The following is a 16,452-nucleotide window of genomic DNA, read 5'->3' as shown; positions in this document are numbered from 1 at the left end:
TTTCGGAGCGTTGCTCCTTCGTCAGGTGAAGTCTCCGCTCCGAAAGCTTGTGATTTCAAATAAAACTGTTGGGACTATAACCTGGTGTTGTGTGACTTCTTACATTTGTCCACCCCAGTCCAACTCCGGCATCTCCACACCATAGTTTTTCATTAGCTTTTTATTAACCTGAATTAGAGGAGGAACATGCACATTAAAAACTTGGATTTAGGAACCCTGCCTGACCAAGAGGGCAAATAGGCTATTGATTCTTAGGATTCTGCCAGTATGCTCTGTAACTGACCACTAGTAGGTGCACGAGAGAGTTGTGGGTTGACTTGGCCGGATTTCCTCCCTCCAATGAAGGAACTCCACTTTGCACCTCCCCGACAGCCTGGCTGAAACAGGAAACACAGGAATTGTGTAAATCAGTTGATGAGAACTTAAAACATAACCACTCAAAGGGACAGTGAAGATGTGTTCACTTGAAGGGAAAAATAGATGACTACCTATAAAGACACTGATGGTTTTTGAAGTGGTTGTTGGTATTTGGGGCGGTGGGGGGGGGGGGGGGGGGGGGGAAAGAGAGAGAGAACGAGGGGGGAATAGGTTAGCACATGAATGTTTTGTTTTTCTTTGAATTTTACCTTCAGTATAATTCAGTAATTTTTCCATATTGAGAAGTAAAAATCTTACTTTTTAAAAAAAAATTTGCATCCCCGTTTATCCCTATCACCTGTATCAGGCGAATGGCACAGACTGTTTGCCACTGCCATCAATTACAAAGGCGCCGATTAGACTGTATTCAGCGGGCCGGCTATTTCAGGCAATTCAAGCAGCTGTCCAAACCGTGTGATTACCTGTAATTAAGTCCTAACCCCCCCAGTCTCTCGAACTCCTGCCACTGCTGCGAGACCTTCTTACTGACTGCAGAGCTGGACACATTCCAGCTCGGTTTTAAACTTTTGAAAGAGTTTTTTTTCTCATTGGGGTTGTGTATAATCTAACTTAAAAATAATAAAGAATTGAGGTGACACATTCCATTTGTTTTAAGATGAGAAAGCGTGCTCGGCCCGTTTAAGCCACCCTCCTAGACACCCGACTGTTCCAGGACTTTAATCTCAGCAAAGTTGACAGATTCATCGGTTCTCAGTGCAGGCTTCTGAATCACCCTCCACATGTGCTGAACAGAATTATCCAGAGTTCTTTTTTGTCTCCACTACCTCACATCATTTGTATGTTACACAGGCCACCGCGTATGACGGGCAAATTGCGTACGCACAAACGCGCCCGCTGTAAGTGGTGGGGACTGTATTAGTAGCATCAAGAGCCATCATAAAGCTCAGGAAGAAGTAATCAGCTTGACATCGATGTTGCAGCAGTCTTACTGTGCCTTGCCATGGCCCTCTCAACAGCCAGGCTAAGATCAGCAAAAGCATTGCCAGAGACCTAAGCAACCCTTATTTGAAGGGTTCTCCAGAAGCCAGCTGCATTCAGCTGGTGTTGGATTTTAGAGTGTGTCCAACAACCCACTATTGACTCCTGCAGTTGGCCTTTTTACACACCGAATGGACCTTTTGTGTCTTTCTAATATACTCCCTATTTTTTTTTGCCCCGGTTCCAATGACCTGTCAACTTTACGAAGAGATAACCCAACCTGGATTTGAGGAAAGATAAATGGACAAATTGAAAAGTAGAAGAAAGCAAGCTTCTTACCAATGTACATGATGATGCATGGACAAGCACACATGGTCCATTTCATCTAGGTTGAGGGATGAAGACAAAGACAAATGAAGGAAAATGTATAGAATAATCCAGGGCTACTCCTAGTCTGGGAGTAGGGTAATTTCTAGCTTAGGAGAGATAGAATATTTACCTTGAAGGGCTTTCTTCATTCTCCAAATAATAGCCATCCTTCATATACCATTGGAGTATAACTTAGCTTGATAGGTTCTGGTGAAGCAATATGCTGAACACACACAAAAATGTTATGAGGTCGCAGATAGTTGGGGTGGAACCTTCTAATTCAGTGGGACTTAAAACAGGCGCTAGTGGACCAGCCGCCCGTTATACACCCTGCCTGATGGAGCGGGGTGTATAACGTGCAGCCAATCCGCTAGCGCCCGTTTTCTCCTCCGTCAAAGTTGAAAGCTCCACCCATGGTGCCGACACCACGTGCTGTACAGCTCTACAATCTGCACCATTGCAGTTTGACCAAAGATTAAACTGAAGCTAACTAACTTAACACTAAACTCTACTCCCGGCAAAACTATATCCCACTGGGATGGATGGGTCCGATTGTAATTTGTGGAGGATGCGTATCATTTGAAGAATGAAGACCATCCTACAAGATGGTCATTCTTTTTTTCTTCATTTCATAGCCTTAAAATACCGACGCAGTGCAGGATTTAGGAAGAGATGGCCCTGCATAAAAGCCGTAGACAAGCCGCCAGGACTGATGTGCCAGAGATATTGGCCCAGAGATTGAGGTAAAAATTAACTATCAGTGCTCACCGTTATTAAAGTGTAAATCGGACAGCAACTTCCGCAGTTAAACGCGGAAATCAGGAAGTTGCTGTCAGAGTTGCCCTGCTTCTCCAGAAGCTGCACTATAACAGTATCCCGCTGAGAGACTCAGCATTGTAACACCTGGAACGGCGTAAAGTTGCTGTACTTGCGTGATAAATAAATTCGCCAGAAAATGTTAGGGCTTGGCCATTCCAGTGTGTAAGTAAATTTCTAATGCATGATAAGTCTTGATTACTGCCAAACAACCTCTCTGGGACTGAAAATTAACTTTGATGGAGTCTCAATCAATCAATCAGCTTTTAATTATAGTTGGAGATTTAAAAAATAAAAGAATTTAAGTAACATTTTCTTTTACTTTGCCTCTTTTATCTCTGTCTCGTAATCCCATATTTCTTTCCCTCTCTTTATTTCGCTTTCTGTACATGATTTGGCATTGAATTAAATATTCCAACTTAACAGTTCAAACTCTGCGTGCTCAGTAAGAATTCTTCAATCCGATTGGTTAAGGAGATACACAGTTGCTTGCCCTGTTCATACAGGTCCCAGATCCCCTGTAAAGGGCGACGCACCGAAATGATTCTCTAATCACAGCAAGTTCCAGTGCAAAATCCAGCCCATTGTTGTGTGCTAGTTAAACCTAGACATTAATGTTTAGTACGTGTGAAAATTGCTCCATGTGGCAGCCTCGTAGATGTTAGCAACAGAATTGCACTCACCCCAAACAAAAACTAAAAAAACCTTAAAATATTGCTGTAACATTTTATTGCAACTCTTTAAAACAATGAAATGTAACAGAAAAGAAATGATAAAATCACATAGCAAAAAGCTATTTATTACAAGGGCAATTACAAAGCGTAAAAACAGCAACTAGGAACATTACAAAACCATGAACATACTTCAGCTTTTGTGTGTGAAAGATATCTGAAACAGATTTTTGTTTTAAAAAAGCTTAGCAACAAAGAGATATAATAGAAGCACAATTTCCTGGAGGAAAAGATCTACATTGGTCACTTCCTAAATGCCATGAATTCTGTAACTAAACTTACCTCAGCTCAACCTGAGGCAAGATTAAGAATAGCTCTAAAGTGGCTCATATAAAATGCAGTCACCACCCAGAGTTTAGTACGATGAATATGTCCACTATTTGCATAATTCACATCTGCAGATAAAAAGTGTACAACTTATGGTCAATCGACTGGAAACCAAGTTCTGCGATTTTCATCCATGTGTAGTATCATCTTCCACAAAGTCTTTAGCTTGTTCAGCTGTGATCACGTCAATGTGACTGACCTGTAAAACAGATTTTTTTTTTTTTTTTTTTAAAAAGCATCAGCTTTACTCTAAGCAAACTACATAAAATATAAAATTGACACAAATCTGAAGTGTTCGTAGAAATGGGAGGGATGTGACTGAAAAAAAAAAGCATTCTAAAGGCAGACTAAATATCACCGTGAAGGAAGTCCACACAGATATGCAAGTGAATTAGGCAAAAATCTGCAATGCCTTCAAAAATGTAGCAGTGAAATGAATGTGCTGTAGTGCTTTTTGCGACCACTTGTTTTTTTCTGCTGTTTTAGTGCATTCCAAATTTCTTCAAACAAGCATTTTGATACCACACAAATTTAAATAATGGAGGGAGGGTACCTTACCAATCACATTATGCACCAACGGAAACCTCCTGTGGCGGTAATTTATTTGATTCCAAATCTGACAAGTTACTTAGGGGTATAGTCGATATCTAAATTTAATTATCTTTAACTTACTGAGGTTACAAGTCAGAGAAGGATGAGCATGAATCATTCGAATCCGGTGAAAACCCAGTTATTGAGGCAATCCATTACCTCTTAAAAGAGGCCACATGGATGTTCAGAGTTTGCTTTTTACAGAACCAACCCAGTCTGATGACAGATTATATTTTATGGAGTTCATTTAAAATCTGGTGAAGCCATTTTAATATTGATAATGTAGCCTCTCCAGGTTCCTAAGCTCGATAGATTCAGCTTACACCATTTGTTCCTGGGCCTCCAGTTTTAGTAGATCCCAGTGAGAGGATGGGTTGTACTATGGCAAGAAGTGAAGTCTGCCACCTCTAGTGAAACAATAATAATACAATACAATACAAATCGCTTTATTGGCATGATAAGGTACATCTTATGTTGCCAAAGCATCAAAATACATTTATGGTTGAACACATAAACGCGGTTCCATTCATACAGTGTATAAACAGGTATATCCCTGAGTTTATAAATATACATTCGCCTTGTTTATATATACTCTTGTCTTCGTTTACTGGTTGTCCCTCTGTTCATGGCAAGCTGTAACTGACACTGACACTGAATAGATCACATTCCACAGCAACCACCTCTATCATCCAGCTGGATCATGAACTGATACTGGTGCAGCAGTTACACATTGGAATAGTGAAGATTCGATATGGAAACAGGAAGGACAAGGACAAAATTAACTCTGAACCATCATTTCAAGTCTTCTGCTCAATACAATAAAAATTGTTGTAGTTTTGAACTGGGCAGGATAGGTTTTTTTTTTAAAAATGGGTTATGGGTATTTCATCAAGATTCTCCTTTACTTCCAAAGAGAAAGATAAATTCCCCACCAAAAACACAATATAAAAGGCTTTTCAAACAAGCAGTAACACCAAGCCCCTAAAACAATAACTGACAGGTCACTGTGGGCTAATTTTGGATTTATTACCCAAGTGTTACAAGCTAGAAAACCCCTTAATCAACAAACTCCCCCAAACTAAGATACACATTTAATACGCTTCAAGACCAAGTGGCAAGGATTCAACAAGTAGCAATTTTTTATAATATTTTAGAAGACAAAGTCAAATTCCAAACGTATTTTTATCCAAAATAATTAGCAAATCAATTATACAATGTGTTCAGCTTTCCAGCCTATAATTAAATAATTTTCTTACTGGAATAAATGTAACTTTCCATATTGCAAAGAATAATGAAGATTTCATTTTTGCTGCAGGCACTAAAATAATTAGTGTACTCCATGTATACAAATCAGGTGAACCGGGCATTATGAATGTTAAAATCAGAAACAATGGCATTCATAGAATCATTGAAATTTACAGCACAGAAGGAGGCCATTTGGCCCACCGTGTTCGTGCCAGCCGAAAAAGAGCTATTCAGCCTAATCCCACTTTCCAGCTCTTGGTCGGTAGCCTTGTAGGTTACAGCACTTCAAGCTCATATCCAAGTACTTTTTAAATGCGATGAGGGTTTCTGCCTCTACCACCCTTTCAGGCAGTGAGTTCCAGACCCTCGCCACTCCCTGGGTGGAAAAATTCTCCTCAAATCCCCTCTAATCCTTCTACCAATTACTTTAAATCTATGCCGCCTGGTTATTAATCTCTCTGCTAAGGAAAATAGGTCCTTCCCATTCCACTCTATCTAGGCCCTTCATTGAGTGGGGAGATATCAAAGGAGCACAGGTAAATGCACCCTATGATATGCTATCTACCCTAACCTACATGCGGAGTTCCCATTCTTAGAAAGGTAGTTTTTAAGTTGGGGTTGTTGGAGGAGGAGGAATTTTAAAAGCATTCCCTGAAGTGTAGTGCTTTAACCTCCAATGCACTGAATTACTCAGTGGCAGGATTGAGGTATACACCTACTATTCACCATACAGTATACTCCTGCTCATAACTATCCTGCTAGTCAGCCGAGACCAACCATTGCTTCTCCACATGGAAAGGAGTAATGCAAAAGGAGTTTGGCCATTCTCGGAGAGCTGAACAGGGGTCTAGGCCTTCTTGACTGAGATACATACCCAGCATGGAGGGACCACTAGAGACAAAGATTGCATATTCTTAAATTTGGCTATTCAAGACCACTGCTAACACACAGTTACATATTGGGACTGGCAGACACCAAGCTATAACAAAGCTCTGCTGACACCAGCAAACTTTAGCTAATTGCTAGTGTGCAAACTGTCTGGGTTGACTAATCCTTGGAATGCCTCCTCCCTTCAAGGAGGTGGCTGACTTCTTAACACCTCTTCAGCCCAACCCCACCTTGCGTGATTCAAAGGCACAACTTTGCGTCCTGCCACTTTCTGGCTCGTATGATCCAAAAAGAACAAAAGTATTCCCGGCTTCCCATTTTAATAAGTTTTTTTTTAATTGATCAAATAAAACAGCCTTCCCAATAAATCCTGAATGTAAAAACAAATAGGTCATGTCATCCGATTAACAGTGGTGAAATTACCTTGTTCCTGAACTTCACTCCATAAAATTTGTCTGCTGATTCAAGCAATTCTGGCCTGAATGTAGTGGTAATGAACTGGGCATGAGAGGAGAGTTCAGAAATCATATCTATTGTACAAAACATTAAAAAAAATTAATAAAGATGAGAAAAACAAACATGATTACACCTTTTAAAAGCATTTAAGTAGCAAATAAGACTACTACCCATTGTGAAGTAAACCAACCCTTTGTAGAGTGGGCTTGACATACTGAATCACCAGTGCCACTTTCCAGCTGGCACGAAAGTATTTATTAACCCAGTCACCAAGGCATAGCCACTGACTGACCATAATGGCAGCACGTCTGCCAGATCGGTTTGAACGAATTTCAGGCTGCAAGTTTGTGAGGTCTGGCTGCCAAGCACCTAACAAGGCACCCATCCGACCACCTCATCTGGCTTTCAGTGTGATTTATGCAGCCGCAAGCACACATTCAGGATCCGTAACAACAGATAATCATTCGACAGCAGACTTCATCAAATTATTTATTTTAACTTTTTTTTGGCCAATTTTTCTCTCAACCGCCCCCCCCCCCCCTCAACCAAGAAAAAACACGGACTCCTGCCAGGGAAAAACAAACAGTTTCAGTGGCCACCCTATGACACTTGAACACCCGCCAAGTGGCCATTTTCACGTGCAAGCATGGAGTGAGTATTGGCAGCCTAGTCAACTGAAGGGCAGGTCACAGCCGAGCCTAATCCTGTCCTCACTTGACATCCAAATATAGATGAGAGACACTGTTTCCCCTACTGGAGAGTCTAGAACTAGGGGGCAGAGTCTCAGGATAAGGGATTGGCCATTTAAGACGGAGATGAGGAGGAATTTCTTCACCCAGAGGGTTGTGAATCTTTGGAATTCTCTGCCCCAAAGGGCTGTGGATGCTGAGTCTTTGAGTATATTCAAGGCTGAGATCGATAGATTTTTGGACTCTAGGGGAATCAAGGGATATGGGGATAGTGCAGGAAAGTGGAGTTGAGGCCGAAGATCAGCCATGATCTTATTGAATGGTGGAGCAGGCTCGAAGGGCCGTATGGTCTACTCTTGTTCCTAATTCTTATGTTCTTATATACACTTTTCAAACTTGGGGGGGGGGGGGAAGAGACACGGTCAATGGATAATGCCAAGACTTAACAAGACAATTAGGGAATTTTTCCAAGTTTGCACTCTCTGTGGGGAGCCTCACCTGGTGGGAGAGCAGATCAGAAATGAGGAAGCATGGTGCCTATGATTTTCTGACCGTTCATTTAAATGGTCAGAAAATCATGTACAGTACATCTGCGTCTCACTCCCAACGGGCAAAGTTCGCCATCGGGATTGCAGAATTGTGAAACTACCCATTATATGCCAATATAATAAGGGTTCTTTATCTGTCTCAGGGATTTAAGTGCATCAAAACCAAAAATAAACTGTACCAACACTTTTTTCACATATATGAAACTTGCCCCTCACAGTTTGTAACCAACTAACTTTAATATACTTTTCCTATCCAGAATGTAATTATTTTATCTCTTCAGAGTCGAAATCCAGGTCAAATCTTCACCAGTGCCAATAAAACAAAGTTCGAACTCTAAAAACTCTTCCACCACTATTGTTATAATTACAACAATTTATACTACACTTGTATATGACATCATACTTCTGACAATGAAAAATTGGACTTTAAAATAAGCTTTAGGTATTCAGTCGAGTAGTTGGTTAAAGCTTGACTTGATCAGCTCATAAAAGAAACAGATCAAACCCTTGGTACAACAGCTCAGTACCAGAGAAGGATCAGTAGCACAAAACAAGTAAGCTCTTTCAGCAACCCAGGCAAGGGATTTCAGGAAAACAAATGAACAATTTTTAGGAGGTTACATTTCTTTCTTTCCCACAACACCCCTTCCAACCCAGAGCAGCTTTCACTATAATGCAAACATCTCCTTAACCATACAACAGTTTAGCGAATCTGAAAAGTGGACTTTTCTATAGTTTCCACCTATGCCACTCCATAACCACACCAATCATTTAAGCAAGGTGATCTATGGCAGCATTTCCTTGCCCATCCCTAGCTCAATCAATTCAGTAGATGCTAGTTCAATTAATAATCTTAAATCTGAGATGGATAGATTTTTGCTAGACAAGGGTATAAAAAGGAGATGGAGCCAAGGCAGGTGGCTGAAATTAAGATCGAGATCAGCCATGGTCTCACTGAATGGCGGACTAGGTTCGAGGGACTAAATGGCCTACTCCTGTTTCTATGTTACTACAAAGTAGCATCTTGCTGTCTGCATGCCATTCTTTTCAGTAGCCTCACCAAAACTGAGCAAAAGTAATGGGTAGCTCCACAAAAGTCTAACTTATAAACTTACAGTTGGGAGTTAAATATTTCTACGCATGCACACACTCAATATATATTAAGCATTCCCATCTTTGAAATCACAAAACCTTTTTCTCTGGGAAAGTTTACCTGAAACAGCTTTCCTGTGTTGAGCATCCAGGGCCTGGTCAATTTCATCAAAGAGGTAAAAGGGAGCTGGGTCACATTTCTGAATCGCAAAGATTAAAGCGAGCGCCACTAGGGATTTCTGACCCCCAGAAAGCTGCTGCATTTCTCTCATTTCCCCTTGTTTCCCTGTAAAAGACACCTGCCAACAAAGGAAAGGGAGTTAACACTTGTACAGCGCAGCAAACACTTGTAAAAGGATTGGAAAATCGATCAAGCAAGCAGGTATACAAAACAGTTACAAACCGTATATTTTAGATGGCCTATTCCTACACTCTGGGGAAATTAAAACAAATTAATCAGAGGGTGCACTCATTTAATGTTGAACTTAAAAGGTCCAATCACCAAAACTAAGCACTGTACATGTGAAGGAGTGACAATTTTTGTGAGAACACATGAGGCCATCAACAAAACATATTCTGATGAGGTGGAATCTGGAAATGTTAACCAAATATAAATGCTCAGCAATTTAAAAAAAAAATTTGAGTTGCGTCGTGTAACCAACGAGAAATTAAGCAAGCTTCGGAGTTTGAGCATCCCAGAAGGTGATGCATTCTAATAAAGTCTTGAACTTAACTTTTAATAATCAGATTGTGGATATTTTCATTATGACCACATTAGCCTCTGAAACAGGCTAATCTAATCTTCGACTTACAGCAAAACCGATTAGATCAGATTTCTGGCACAGTTTTGTGAATATCTCCAATATGGTTTATTTCAAATCTGTAAAACGGAATTACCAGTTCATCTGTGACCACAGTAAAGAGAAACAATTTACAGATATACCTAATCCACAACAGGTTATTCAACTTTGAAAACTGTGCAGGACTTCACTAAAAATAAACGCAGAACAGGATTAAACTGCACACGCAATAGAGTCAATTACTTACCCGAATCCCAACTCCTGTGAACTGGTCAACAGATGGGACACTGCTCTGAGATGCGCTACCTTCACCCTCATCCTGTGACTGGCTTCCTTCCACATCACCTTTCTTCATAACCAATGATGCTTTGCCACCTGGCACCAACTTCGTGAATACCTCACTGAAATTCTTAGACACCTGGTCACAGCAACATCATGATTCAGCATTTGAAAATATTTCAATGGGGGGATTAAAAAAAAAGTGGTGCAGATCAAACATCTTGCTTTTTCAGACATATGGACACACAAAGTAAATGCATTAGAACTGCAGTATGCAGTACCACCAAGTTTCTCCTAGTGACCTGGAAAAACCTGGTGCAATTAAATTTGGGGAAATGCCGTGGTCTTGAAAATTAAAAGGTTTGCAGCACTAATAAGTGATTGCAGTGCAGATGATCTTCAGCTGGAACTAAAAACAGAGTCATAGATCAAAGCTGGATAGTACTAAACCAGTTTAGTTAATGCCCCTGCATGTTCTCCCTCGGGGCAAACAGTAGGTGAGTGTTAGAGAAAAAAAGAGCTTTTGTAAGCACATTCAGATTATTTACAGCAGAGGCCAGACTTATCTGTTGCTCATCATCTTATAGACAATGCAGTAATTCATTTGCATGCAGTACATTTTCTACAAGGTCAGCTTTGCAATATTGCACACGGACCTCACTGTACTTAGTTCCAAACTTATAACCCGCTTCCAATTCCAAAACACTGTCATTACAGTAATCTGATTTACAGAAATAGATTGGACTAAAATAATGAAACTCGAAACATCTAGCTTTGTTTTTAAATGAAGGGCAGTAAAAATAAGTGTTCGCTATTATAACTATTAAAAATAAGAGATCACACAACACCTAACTTTTCCTGACTGACCTGTTTGGACACCATGCACACCTTTGATTGCTGTGATTATCTCTCTGCCGAGGTGTGATAAATGGCAGTTAGAAAGATTACCTGTAATCATCTGGCATTATTCTCTGACTATATAATCTGTGTCTATAGGCATCTCTCCACTTCACCTGACGAAGGAGCAGCGCTCCGAAAGCTTGTGATTTCAAATAAAACTGTTGGACTATAACCTGGTGTTGTGTGACTTCTTACATTTGTCCACCCCAGTCCAACTCCGGCATCTCCACACCATTATTAAAAATAAGTAAAGGTTAAAAATTGACATTACCTGAATCACTGAACAATACATTAATAACTCATTTTCTTGTCACTCGGCCATATTGAAAGTGTTTTTTTTTTTTTAAATTAAAAAGGGACATTTGAGCTTAAAGCCCCAGACTACTTTGTAAAGATTTTGGTCATCTTCAGAGCAGCAAATGAAGAGCACTCAAACAATTAATATAATTAACTAAATAAACCTACTGATTTAAAAAAAAGCATTCCCACAGGAAGTGGAATCATTCAGGTAGATTGCTTGGGCATTAGGTCCTCACACGGTACCTTGCCTAAGTGGCCATTATTCATGATTGAGCCTGGACAATAAGTGTGGGTGGGCTATTCAAGCATGGGGCAATACAGCAGAGGCCAATCCTGTTCTCATCTAATTTTTTCAGTCATTCTCAGCATGTGGACATCATTGGCAAGGCCTGTATTTATCGTCTATCCTTAGTTGCCCAAAAAAAGGTGGTGGTGGGCCACCTTCTTGATTATCTGTAGCAGTTTGATACACTGAGTGGCTTGCTAGATCACTTCAGAGGACAGTTAACGAGTCAACCACATTGGTGTGGAACCAGTTACATACAGGTCAGACCGGGTAAGGACAGCAGGTCACCTTCACTAAAGGACATCAGTGAGCCAATTGGGTTTTTAATGACAATCCAGCAGCTTCAGTCGCTTTTACTGATCGCAGCTTTTTCTTTCCAGATTTTAAAAACTGAATTCAAATTCTGAAACTGCCATGGTTGGAATTGAACCTACGTTCTCTGGATTATTAGTCCAGTAACATAACCACTGCCACTACCATACTACATATCCAGTGGGCTACATTGGACAGCACCAGGAGAAGGAATCCTGGCCAATTTTCCCCTTCCTAACTCATTGGCTTTAGTGTCCTAACACTTCAGCTGAGATCAGCTGACTCTGCAGAGAGAAGACCTCACACTGGCCAAACTCACCGAGGCATTGGGAAGCTCAGTACTTTTAAAAGAAATTATATTTACAGGGCTTCTCCTTGGAGCTTTATACTCCTTTTCATTCTGCAAACAATGAAGCAAATGCACAATTGAGACCCTGTCAGGGTGCAGCTATTTCCCCCTCACTGGCAATTTTAGGGTCAGTCTGTTTCAAATGAGCTTTTTTGTTATTTTCTACTTATATTTTCTTCACTTATTTTCTATTTTTTCTGATGAAGAGTGAGGGAAACACAATGAGAAGAAGTGGATTGTCTCAAAGAGTATCCCTTAGTTCAGGGATTAGACCCGAAAACTGTTGTGATTTTCGCCAGAGTAAACTGTAGGATTCTCCACAAACCCGCGACACGAGCTCCTCGTGGAAAGACCATTTACATCAGTGTTCAAGTTTATTTTGATTAGTTTAATCTTCAGTAGCCATTGATATATATACACACTACATTGAAATGAAAACCATGACTCTCAGCAACATTTGCAACTACCGTCATCATTAGTGGGTTACTTTTCCCATAATTCTAAACTTTGCAGGACATCAAAAAAAAATCTTATTTTCAAGTGATCAAAAGCTATAGCTTAGTGTTCACCCACTTTGACAAACCAGTTCATTTTACACTGCGTTTTACCTGTTTGAAGGTAAGCTGTATGGCTTCGTACTTTCTTAACTCCAGTACGTTCATAAGCTCCATGATGGACTTGTGGCCACGGTCAAGTTCCTCCTGACGTTTCATAAGTTTCTCCTTCTGCTCAGAGAAATTCACAAACTGGTCCAAGGCCTTCTTGTTGACGTGGCTGTACTTCTTCAACTCCTGATTACACTGTTCCAATTTCCGGAACAGCTGTAAATGGTGGGAAGCAAACAGAAAACACAAATAAATGGTAGAAATCTACTTCGAAAAGGCAGAACAGCAAAAGTAGTTGAATTGTTTCAAGACAAACTATGGATTACAAGCTGCTGTCAAACTGAAAGCCTGCAATCTCAGTCACACTCACATGACGGATTGCTCTAAAGGTATATATGAAAACACAACAAAGGTTACGTTACTATTTTTAAATCGAAAGAAAATTGTAATGGATTTAGTTATGTTCAAAAATGTTTCAGAATTAGAGGTAAACTGTGCGCCACTGCAGCTTGAAACAGTATAGATAATTCAACATAATGAGTCCTGTTGAGTATTACACATGGGTGCAGTTCAGACCTGACCACTAATTCTGAAAGAAATCCTTCGAACTTTCCAGAACCCTCCACAGACAACTTTAGGATATTCAAAACAAAGAAAAATTATAAGGAGTACACCATATATACATGTTACAAGGTTATGCAAAAAAAAATTCTAAGCAGGATGGTGTCTGGAGAAATATTTTGACGGAATTATAGGTTTGAGAAAGCAGGGTTATCTCAAGTTACATTTCAATATTATTATGCAGCAAGTTACTGCAGGTCACATATGTGCAATACATTGCACGTGACATAGCTATGCACATGTTATGCCATCTAAATAAAGCCAAGACATTTCCAAATTGGCTCAACATCGTTTTTAAGTGAAGTGGCTATAAAACAGAAGTGCATCATAGCCTTTGGATTTAATAAGCACACCATACTCAGTGTCTTGAAAATGTTGCTTAAATTGAAAGAAAACACTCCTTAAAAACCAAGTTCTGATTAAAAAAAACGTAAGATTTCTACCCAAAGAAATCATGGAATACCCACCAGGTCCTTCTGAAATTACAAGGACCACCAGAAAATAAAAAGTGAGTTTGCAATTTCACAATTTAAGCACAATGCATTATAAATTGTCATTGCCATCAGTGTGATCACACGATTTTGACTGTTCAGTATCTTTTCAGTGCCTCTGATTTTTTGCTATTTTCAATAGGATGAATAAACAATCAGAGTTACAGCCATCAGTATAGGCCGACATGCCTCCAAGGGGTCCCTTTAGCCTACATCATCTCAGTGCATCAGCTTCACTATTCACCTGATGCAGTATTGGATTTATAAGTCTTCATGGAGGATTGCTAAAAATACTAACAATTGCAAAAGAAAATTAAAAAAAATATTGAAATACCAGAGCCTGATGTAAAGCCAAGTTCTTATTCCCTCGATTCACACCCTTTCCTTCCTCTATCTGTTGATTACTTTGAATATTTTTGTTCAGCATGCAGTGCCGATGGCATCATCAGGAAAATTAGCCAAGTGGTGTTAGAGAGTAAATGTATGAGGGAACTAAATTAGCATCAGTAAAGATGCAGTCATTACTTCAGCAGCAAGGTCATTTCAATTAGACATTAATTCAACTCCCTCACTGCCTGACTCAGCAACTTCTCCAAACTTACTTCTCGCAATGAAGTCATCAGCTAACACTGTAAAGACAAATTAAGATAGTGCAGAAAAAATAAAACTCAACAATCTACATATGTTACTTTGCTTCGAAGTTATTAATTGTGAAGTGCTTTGGGATGTTTCTGAGAGAAACAGTATGGCATTACAAAGTCAAGTTAAATTACAAGTCTTTGCAGCCATTTTTTTTTTATATTCAAAAATATAGAAAAGGTCTGAAACTGCCAGGGGCCTCCTCAGTCAGCGCAAGTGTAGCATTTCGTGCAAAAAAAAATTACTCTTGCAGTTAGAAAATGGTAGCACGTGCCCCAATGTTCCCGCTAAGCTGCGTGGCCGTGTGGGGTCTGGAGGTCCCACGCAGGCCGCTCACCGGCTTTTCAATGGCAATAACCGCGCTTGCACGATAAATTGAATGGACCGCGTAGCCAGTTAAAGGGCCCGCACACCAAAAACAAAATTACAGGGAACATTGGTGTGCCCCACTTTAGCCAGAAGCATATCCTAGCAACACAAGTACAGCTGCATTATGAGGTGTACGTTACCTTCAGCACAGAGAAGGCAGAACAGACAGGATTTCTGGCCAGTGTGGCATCATCCCACCACCCACCTGTACTTCTGACATCAGCACGGAGCCCCCCACCCCCAGCCTCCATCGGAATCAATGTTCGCAAAAAGAGGAGACAACACAGTGGAACCAAATCCTGCCCTAAATCACAGCCTCCCAAGGCCCCACCCTACCCACCTAACACCACTGCAGCACTCTCCCAGGCATGTCAGGGCCAGAGAATCTCCCTCTTTGACTGATCCAAACAGCACAATTGAAATATCATATTTAATGTTGCAATGTTCTACCAGACAGTTCAGACAATAATAAAAAAAAAACACTTGCACCCCATTGAAGAAACTGTAGGTTTCACCAAAAAGAACAGTATTGTGACCTGTCAAAAAGGATATAGAAGCAACGGAGAAGGTGCAATAAAGACTTAATAGGATGATACCAGAACTGAGAGGTTATACCGATCAAGAAAGATTGAACAGGCAGGGTCTCTTTTCTCTAGAAAAGAGAAGGCTGAGGGGTGACCTGATCGAGGTCTGTAAGATTATGAAAGGGTTCGATAGGGTAGACGTAGAGAAGATGTTTTCATTTGCAGGGGAAACCAGAACTCGGAGCCATCAATATAAGATGGTCACTAATAAATCCAATAAAGAATTCAGGAGAAACTTCTTTACAAAGAGAATGGTTAGAATGTGGAACTTGCTAGCACAAGGAGTAGCTGAGGTGACTAAATACACTGTAGATGCATTTAAGAGGAAGGTAGATAAACATACGCGGGAGAAAGGAATGGAAGGGTATGTTGATGGGGTTAGATAAAGGAGGACGTGAGGAGGCTCGTGTGGAACACCGGCATGGACCCGTTGGGCAGAATGGCCTGTTTCTGTACTGTAATACTATGCAACACAAACTATCCACAGTCTCAGTCTGCAGATTGGAGGGTGGCAAATGTAACCCCACTATTTAAGAGAGAGAAAACAGGGAACGACAGACCGGTTAGCCGAACATCATAGTAGGGAAAATGCTAGAGTCTATTATAAAGGATGTGATAACAGGACACTTAGGAAAATATCAACGGGATTAGACAAAGTCAACATGGATTTATGAAAGGGAAATCGTGTTTGACAAACCTACTGGAGTTTTTTGAGGATGTATCTGGTAGAATAGATAAGGGAGAACCAGTGGATTTTCAGAAGGCTTTTGATAAAGTCCCACATAAGAAGTTAGTGTGCAAAATTAAAG

The 16,452-nt window shown here is 40.3% G+C and overlaps 1 protein-coding gene across 1 annotated transcript in view; it reads right to left on the bottom strand.

Annotated features, from left to right (window-relative positions):
* Window positions 1-3,253: 3,253 nt before the first annotated feature.
* The window catches only part of smc3 (structural maintenance of chromosomes 3), a 110,623-nt gene continuing 97,424 nt past the window's right edge, over window positions 3,254-16,452 (bottom strand). Inside the window, exons 25-29 of the mRNA XM_085994350.1 lie at window positions 12,943-13,155; window positions 10,156-10,326; window positions 9,230-9,407; window positions 6,747-6,853; window positions 3,254-3,798 (exon numbers count right to left, since the gene is read on the bottom strand). Coding sequence (XP_085850476.1) covers window positions 3,727-3,798; window positions 6,747-6,853; window positions 9,230-9,407; window positions 10,156-10,326; window positions 12,943-13,155 — 741 coding nt within the window. The 3' untranslated portion in view covers window positions 3,254-3,726. The remainder of the gene's footprint in view (window positions 3,799-6,746; window positions 6,854-9,229; window positions 9,408-10,155; window positions 10,327-12,942; window positions 13,156-16,452) is intronic.

Source organism: Somniosus microcephalus, chromosome 8 (assembly GCF_052327205.1).
Source record: "Somniosus microcephalus isolate GS21.2 chromosome 8, FLI_Smic_1.0, whole genome shotgun sequence".
NCBI classification, from domain to species: domain Eukaryota; kingdom Metazoa; phylum Chordata; class Chondrichthyes; order Squaliformes; family Somniosidae; genus Somniosus; species Somniosus microcephalus.
This window is presented reverse-complemented; position numbering and strand designations above follow the sequence as displayed.